The sequence below is a fragment of the Gymnoscopelus microlampas genome, assembly GCF_963454915.1.
Source record: "Gymnoscopelus microlampas genome assembly, chromosome: 15".
NCBI classification, from domain to species: Eukaryota; Metazoa; Chordata; class Actinopteri; order Myctophiformes; family Myctophidae; genus Gymnoscopelus; species Gymnoscopelus microlampas.
Genome location: NC_139952.1, coordinates 27,269,513 through 27,278,571, shown reverse-complemented (window position 1 = coordinate 27,278,571; position 9,059 = coordinate 27,269,513). Strand labels below are relative to the sequence as shown.

The 9,059-nt window shown below is 46.8% G+C and overlaps 1 protein-coding gene across 1 annotated transcript in view; it reads left to right on the top strand.

Moving 5' to 3' along the window:
- jarid2b (jumonji and AT-rich interaction domain containing 2b) overlaps window positions 1–9,059 on the top strand; it is a 153,685-nt gene that overhangs the window by 126,381 nt on the left and 18,245 nt on the right. Inside the window, exons 6-7 of the mRNA XM_084079879.1 lie at window positions 408–649; window positions 5,971–7,444. Coding sequence (XP_083936005.1) covers window positions 408–649; window positions 5,971–7,444 — 1,716 coding nt within the window. The remainder of the gene's footprint in view (window positions 1–407; window positions 650–5,970; window positions 7,445–9,059) is intronic.

Sequence of the window (9,059 nt, the reverse complement as noted above, 5' to 3'; positions counted from 1 at the left end):
ACATGATTGGCGTCTAAAAATTATCCTCTCATCTAAAATGTGGATGATTTGTTGACTGGTAAAGCAAAACCACTGTATAAAACTTCAGAAGGTACTTAGTCTGTTTTTAAAACCATTGTACCATCACATAGTGATACTAAGCCAGTTCCTATTCAACCCCACAGATAAACAGACCACACACACACACAACTGCAGCCAAGGAAACCATTTCTTCCCACATTTTGAATTGTATAAACATTATTTTGTAACTTTAAAATGTATTAATATACAAACCCCACAGTCAGCTGGTGTTTATTATACAGCTGGGATGTATAATAATGAAACCGATATGGGGTCGGCCTTTATTATCCCTCCTCACTGCTCAATGGCAACAAACTGACTCCTCTCCTCTCTGCTCTCCTCTCCAGTGTTCAACGGCCACAGTAAGGCAGGGACCAGAGAGAGCCCGCGGCCCAAGGCAGGAAGTTACGGCAGGGACCCGCCCGCTCCGCCTCCGCCGCCTCCCCCTCCTCCCCCCCTCCTGAGGGAGCGCAGCGAGAGAGCGGAGGCACGGGAGTTGGCCCGGGAGCAGCAGGCTGCAGCCAGCGGCCGAGGCCCGACCGCCAACGGACTGCCACCCAGGAGGGCTGCAGAGGAGCTACGCAAGCAGGTACGGCATCGAACCCCCGTCGCCAGGCACACAGTACACCACACGTTCCCTGCATGCCTTGCAATGCACTCCATACTTTTTGCGTCTGTCTTTGTCTGTCTTGTCTGTCTGTCGATCCGCAGCTAATCTTGCAAACTGATCGAGAGGTCAATTACATATAACTACTGTATATTGTGGACAAAATATGCTTTCAAGTTTGGCAATTTTGCTTATTTCAAAACATAGATGTCAATATGTGTGAATTATTTATTTTCTAATATCTCTGGTAGGAGTCTGTCTTTTTCTGTGTTCAGTCTTCTTTTTGTGTCTCTAGCCTTTCTTCTTTCCAAATGACAAACTGTCTTGCCATTGTCTGTGTCAAGGGCTCTCTCTCGCTCTCTCTCGCTCTCATATATGATGTGTTGTTATAGTTGTGTTGTATTATATCTATGATGTATTGTAGATGTGTTGTTAGCTGTTGTGTCACAGTCTTTAAAAGCTCTAGTCTACAGTATGTCACGACGTTCTTCATACACGCTCCTCCTCTTTCCTACTTTTCATTTAGCTTTTGGCACCCAGCGGGATTCACTCATTCAAACTTGCTCTTTCTCTCTTGTTCTTTCTTTCTAACACTCTTAATCTCTTATTACTTTTTTTTTGTCTATTACTCCCTCTCTCTCTTCTCTCTCTCCCTCTCGCTCTTCCTCTTTCGCTCCGTCAAACAGAAAGATCTTAACAACATGGCTCCAGTCATTTGGCAGGATTAACGCTTTTTTGTTCCCTTTAGCCTGAACAGTGTGTATTAAGTGTGCGTGTGATAAGGACACACACACACACACACACACACACACACACACACACTCACACTCACACTCACACTCACACTCACACTCACACTCACACACACACACACACACACACACACACACTGTGAAAACACAGACTAAGCCATATTAAAGGTTAAGTGATTACATACTGTAGCTGTAAGACAAGCCAGAGGTTATATGAGTAAAACCGAAGGGCTCGGCCATTATCATAATTCAATACATAATAATTCAATTCTCTTCAATTCAGCAGGGGCTTATTTAAAATGACTGTGTACTGAAACCACCTTTTGTAACACAATGTTTACTCGATTGCATTTGCTATAATCAGTTATGGAACGTTGTCGCATGCGGACGAAACAACCATATCTGTAAATGGAATGAAATGACTAAAATGTTAATGACAAAATAAACCAATAAAGGTTCAATTTAGTTCACACACAAGAAGAAATATAATATGACCCTATAAACTGCTCTCCCCTGCGCTCTCTCTCCCTCCCTACTGTCTCCGTCTCTTTCTCATCACCAAGGCTATTTTGTTTTTTCGGGTGTGTAGTCTGTCATGCACCAAAAATAGCGGATCTACAAGATCACAATGCGTCAACCTGTGTTGTACTCACACGTGTTGTGAACTTGTAGATCAGCTTTTTATTGATGGTGTGCGACACCAGCGCGCAACTAAGTATAAATCAGCCTTATGGGGTTGTGTTGCAGTGCTGGGGTCTGATGACCTTTCCCTGCTGTTTAAAAGTCATACTGCTCACGGCCACGCCTCACATCCCTCCATGATAATACTGCTGAGAGGCTGTGTGTGTGTGTATCTTAATTATGTGGTTTGGTGTGTCCGTAGGAGTTGGTTTGACTTATATTCGGCTAGCACTGTGGCTCAGCCAGCCGTGCTGTGATTGTGCGTGAGTGTGTGTCACTGTGTGTTTGTGCACGGATGAGTGTGTGTGTGTGTGTGTGTTCTTGCATACCACGCTGCACATGGATGTCAACGGGTTAAACTTTCTCCTCTATTATGGCTGGGATTCTTTCTCTCTCTCCCTTCTATTGTTTCTCTCTCTGTCGGTCTCTGCTCTCTGTCTCTTTTTCTGTGTCTGTCTGTCTGTCTGTCTCTCTGTCTCTCTGTCTGTCTGTCTCACTCTCTGTCAGCCTGTGTGCTGCAGATGTTGCCTGTTAAAATCTTCCTGCCAGGCCCCAGCTGGGCTATAGCAACACATGATGTCATCTAGACCCACCCCCCGCTCCTCTCCTCCTCTCCACTCCTCTTTCTTTCTCTGCTCACATGAAACCAAAGATTCACTCCAGGAAAAACATCAGCTTCTTGTTTTTATTTCGCATCCTTTTTTCTAAACCATTTTTTGAGGTCTTTACCTCATTCTCTTTCTCTTCGAGTACTGCTTCTTTCTTTCCCTCTCATATCTATCTATCTATCCATCCATCCATACAGTCATCCACCTGTATTTTCATATGCCACTCTCTCTTCCTCTGTCCCCAGTATATCCCAGTCCAGAGTGAGGTCTGAACCACTGTTTTTAAACCCTCAAGTCCCCTCTCTTTTTTAGCAGTTCACTCGTTCCCTCAATCATCTCTCATCGACATTCTTGATCTCACTTTTTTTGCCATCCCTCTGTTCTCCCTCTCCTCTCCTACCAAACAATTACAGTTAGACAGACAGACAGACAGACAGACAGACAGACAGACAGACAGACAGACAGACAGACAGACAGACAGACAGACAGACAGACAGACAGACAGACAGACAGACAGACAGACAGACAGACGGAGCAAGGCAACAGGACAACTGAGCCCCCTGGTGGCAGGAATTGGTACTACAAGTTACATTGCTTTGTCAGCAAACTGACTGGACAGATCTGAATGCTGCTTCATCAGCTGCATGCACGCATGTACGCGCGGGTGCACGCACGCATGCACACACACACACACGCACACATGCACACACACACACACACACACACACACACACACACACACACACACACACACACACACACACACACACACACACACACACACACACACACACACAGTACACATACTCGCACCAACATCATCAGCTCTGTATTATATTTATAATAGATCCATACACACAGCACCTAACAAAGGCACCTTACTATGTTCTATATACATTTTTGTATATTATATAGTTTTTTATTTAGTATAAATACTATTGTTACAAAATGCTTGCTCCAACGTCAAAGAGCCTAAATCTAATACTTGTGCTCTCATAAACCTGTACTGTATGTGGGATGTAAAATCAATCATAAATCTTGAAATGTTAACATCCACTCAGCCATCCATTGATCTACAGCGTTCCTGCATTCTCTCTAAATGTCTTATTCACTCTGCCTTGCCGCTTCCTTCTTTCCTTCCTCTCTTCCTCTCTCCCTTCATCCTCCCTCTGAGTTTCTCTGTTGTCAGGGAGGGGAGGGCAGGGCAAAGGGGGCAGTGTTGGGTTTCTCTGGCCTCTTATCTTTTAATGGCCTGGCCTTTATGTCGGCCCCCTGCCACCTGAGAGCACTAACGCACACGCACTAACACACACACACACACACACACACACACACACACACACACACACACACACACACACACACACACACACACACACACACACACACACACACACACACACACACACACACACACACACACAGGCTTGTCAATGTCACCTCCCTCCTGTGATTGTTAATGCTATCTTATCTATCTATCCATCTATCTAGATGGTCAGACAGAGGGGAAGACAGACATCTGTCCAGTGTTTAGAGCTGTTTAGAACATTAATTATCCTCACCAGGCCAAAGGCTGGGCAAACTATAGTGTGTGTGTGTGTGTGTGTGTGTGTGTGTGTGTGTGTGTGTGTGTGTGTGTGTGTGTGTGTGTGTGTGTGTGTGTGTGTGTGTGTGTGTGTGTGTGTGTGTGTAAACTAAAACACAGACAGAGAGAGACAGAGAAACAAAGAGAACGGCATTATTGTGTCAGACTAATGTAAGTATTATTATTGGGCTGTGCCTCCTGGCGGAGATTTGTGTTCTACTGAGTGCACCTTTCTAGTTTGGTTCTGTGGCGGTACTTTCGGCAAAGTATTCTTCTTTTTTTGGTAGATTTCTCAGCCAACGAGAAAGTAAGTCGGCTGCAACAGCGATAACAACAACATGACGTCACCGGCTTTAAATGTACCCCTTCCAGTTCCCCACATATTGTGTTGGAGGTGACGTGAGTGTCGGCTGGAACACAGGATGTGGTCCCAGAAAGGCTCTTTTATGTCTATAACACTCTAGTGACATGCCCTCTAGCTCCACCCATTTAGACAGGAGTAACCAAATACATATCAGTAACTCCCTGTGGTGTTTTAGTACACACGCGCGCGCGCAGACACCGGTTGCTGTAATTCCATAAACCTTTTACAAAAGGTTTGATGTTGGAGAGAAAGAGAGAGAGATGGGGGTAGTAACAGACTTCATGAAACAACATGGAGGGAGAGTGAGATATTCTTAGAAAGGCTAAAAAGGCCTTTAATTTCACTGCTTTGGCAACCTTGGTGGTCTTATTAAGAGACATAGCCAGAGAGACAGAGCGAGATACAGTAGAGGCATACTGTGCACATAAAGAAAGGCATAGACAGATAGTGACAGAGGAGTCAGTCAGTACCAGTTAGTCCTCCATGGATCCAGACACCACTGTTCCAAACCTCTGATGTATACACACACACACACAGACTCGAAACTTTCGTCCTGTCTGCCACGCGTCTTACAGACATACATGGAATGTAAACAAATTGTTTCCTTGTTTTTAGCCTCTCTCTCTCTCTCTCTCTCTCTCGCTCTCGCTTCGCTCTCGCTCTCTCTCTCCCCCCCCCCCAACATTCTTTTCTCTGCTTTTAACTCTCATACACACACTGGTCTTATATTCATAACATTAAGGAGTGTGTTTAAATAGCTTAAGGGAACCCATGGCGCATAAATGTGTGTTATGACTCCTGCAGTGCTATAAAACTGCAGTGTCGTACAGTACCTCCTACCGACCAGTCATCGGTTGTTGATGTCAGAATACAGAGGTTTTAGCTTTGTGTTTACTTGGCTTCCACTGACTGTGCCTTTCTGTTGACAGCAGTGTTGAGTGTTAGTTGACAAAAGCAAAGCATAGTAATCCCCCCCCCCCCCTATTTTCTTTTACATTTCTGTAATGAATAGTTACAGGTTTCTAAAAATAGCGTTCGTTCTGAGACGCCAAATTGTTTGCTCCTGAGCCAGCATGGGAATGTGAAGGGAATGTGTGTGTGTTTATTTGTGTTTGTGTGCCCGCATGAATCTTGACGTACTTTGTTCCATCAACAGCAGTGTGATTAAAAATGTAAATCTTCACCCCCCCCCAGGAATTCCTGTAGTTGAAACCACTCAGTTCCTGCATTATTTCCTACAACAATGGAATATTAGCCGTCATGATTTGTCACACTAACTTCACCTTTCTCTCTCTCATCCCTCTCTCTCGCAGGTCTCTAAAGTGAACGGTCTGTCCCGGGCGGTCTCGGTCCACATCGGTTCCAAAAAGAGCCGTGACTTCCGCCTGCCGTCCAAAACTGTGAAGAAGTACACGGCCAGCGTGTCCAAGGGCCACGTCACCTACACCAAAGCCAAACAGAGAGAACTGGGCAAGAAAACCAAACTCAGCAGCAACAAACACAGCAGCAGCGTCGCCTCCTCGGCGACTTCGTCAGCGAACAATCACAATCACGACAGCCAGCCAGCAGCAGCGGCCGGCGGCAGGCCGGCCAACTCAGGAAACGCAGCGGCCGCCGCCCACCTCAGCAATGCAAAAACACGCAAACAGGTGCTACTGTCCAACGGGCTGCACGGAGCGGCCAGCACTGCTGCCGGTGTCCGCCTCAATGGCCGGTTGAACGGTCAGCGGCACGACAGCCTGCCCAGGGAGGAGGACCCGAAACGGGGCCCACAGGGCTCCCTGGAAGGCCTCGGCCGAGAGGGGCTGCGGAACTCAAAGCGGCGCCTGGACGTGCCCATAGTCGCAGGAACGGGAGGCGGAGGAGGAGGGGAGCCGAAGGTCAAGCCCTCCGTCGCCGAGGCCAAAAAGGCCAAGCTCCAAGCCCCGCCCTTGGAGACGCGCAGCAAGAAGGCAGCCAATCAGGACAAAGCCGCCGCCCAGGCTGCCGCCTCCTCCGCTCCCATCTCTAACGGACACGTCAAGGACACGCCCCCTCCCCCCACTGCCTCTGCCCCCCCTCCCCGCACCCCCAACACACCTCCCCCTAAACGGCAGACCCCGCCTCCTACACCAGCAGCCAACGGGGAGTCTGTGAACCAGCGGCCCAAGAGGGCGTCAGCCGGCAAGCTGATGCTGATTCGCCAAGCGCAGCAGCAGAGCAGGTCTCACAGTCGGAGCTCCTCCTCCTCATCAACCTCCTCCTCCTCTCCCTCGGTGGGACAGAGTCACTCCAGCACTACCTCAGACCCTCAGCAACCCCCCCTCTGCTCCTCCGACACCTCCTCCCCTTCCTCCTCCGTCGCCACCGCCTCCTCATCCTCCAGCCCCGGCCAGGCGCGGACGACGCCCGCCGACCGCGACAGGGAGTGGGAGCACGAGAAGGAGCTGTGTCGGCAGCAGGAGCGCGAGCAGGAGAAAGACCGGGAGCGCCAGAGGAGCCGCCCGGAGGGTTGGACAGCCCTCGGGGACGCCCCCGTCTTTCGGCCGGCCCCCCGTGAGTTCCAGGATCCACTGGTGTACCTGGATGCGGTGAGGGAGCGCGCGGAGGTGGCCGGCCTGTGCAGAGTCGTGCCTCCTTCCGACTGGCGGCCAGAGTGCAAGCTGAGCGAGGAGATGCGATTCGTCACACAGGTGCAGCGCGTCCACAAGCTGGGCCGCCGCTGGGGGCACAACGTGCAGCGGCTGGCCTGTATACGCAAGCACCTCAAATCTCAGGGCATTATCATGGATGAGCCCCCTGTCATCGGTGAGATTCACACACAGGGATGCATGCACGCTGGGGTTGGAACCAATTTTCTTACAGTTTTGTCAAGTCAGGATTTAACAAAAAATTGGGCAAAAAAATATAAAATCCAAAATACCAAAAGTAGCAGAAACACTCACGTCAAAGTAGATTTAACCATTTATTGCCACAAATGGAATACAGTTAAGCTTGGCGTTAAAGCTCCGCTCTTGGGAGAACTCATATTCACTGAATTTTGTCGAAGCAGCCTGCTAAGCCTATATTCAGGGAATGCTTAAGCAAATCCCCCATAGGGATACAATGTCAACAATAAGCAGTACATTGACATATTAGTTTGAATTAGCAGATATACATGATAATCACAAGTATTTGAGCCTATACCAGACTCTAACAAAGCAGATATACATGATAATCACAAGTATTTGAGCCTATGCCAGACTCTAATCAAAAGGTGGAGGCTGGGGTGGAGGAGGAGCTAGCAGAATGCATTGGTTCAGCAACCAAGAAAGACCTAGAGAATTCGAACCGGATTTACTAATGCCTCTTTACTAATGCTGTGATTGGAGTTTGAGTGTGTGACGTAATGACCAGCAGTGCTGTGAATGGGGAATAGAAAGCTGATGTTCACATCAGCTGACTGACTAGTTACAGCTTTGGCGTGCAAGACTTCCGTGTCCTGCATGAACTAACGCTATGCTTCATATCTACTGGGTGTACAGTCAAGTATAAAATAGGGCTTAAAACGGTGGTTAATTTAAAATTGTATTAATTTGTTTGATTATTAATCGATCCTCACATACCTTTATGTGATCATGAATTGGTCATAATTTCCATTTCATAGACGTTTTTCTTTTTCCAAGTCAACCGGTGATGGTGATATGTTCCAACACTCCTCGCAATCAAAGTCGAGCAAAAGTGAGAAAGAGACACTCCAAATTGTACTTGAGTATTATGAGAATTGAGTTTCAACGTCTCAAGCCCACTGCGTAACACCAGAGACGTCCTGAGTGTGATACAAATACTGTAGGTTAGAAATGTAAATAATACATTTTAGTGATGTAATAACGACATTTTGACTGAAGGCCATTTATACGTTCATGAATTTAACCTGGTGAAATAATTTCTGACACATTTGAGATATGGATTACTCTATCACAAAGCTAGGGGGTTTCTATATAATGTCGTTTATTATAGTATAATATAATAATACAATGAATATAATAACATCGTTTTAGAGCATAAGTGAGAAAGGTAAACACATTTGGGTAAGCTAAATGTAATTTCATTTTTGCCCAAGGCTCTCTCCAGAAAGATCTTGATCTCAAGAGACTCTCCTAATATAGATTATTAGAACATTGAAAAAGGATTATTGAGAAGAAAATCTTCACTATTAAAGCTGGAGCTACACTACCAGTCAATGCTTTATTCTTCCACTCAACCTTACGAAATAAGCTTTTAATGCCTGTATTTAATTACTCTGTGTGTGTGTGTGTGTGTGTGTGTGTGTGTGTGTGTGTGTGTGTGTGTGTGAGAGAGCCTCTGCAGGCTATATAAAACCAAGACAAAAAGCAGACAGTTAGCAAACAGCACTAGATTGCTATCTCTGTGGGTATCAGCC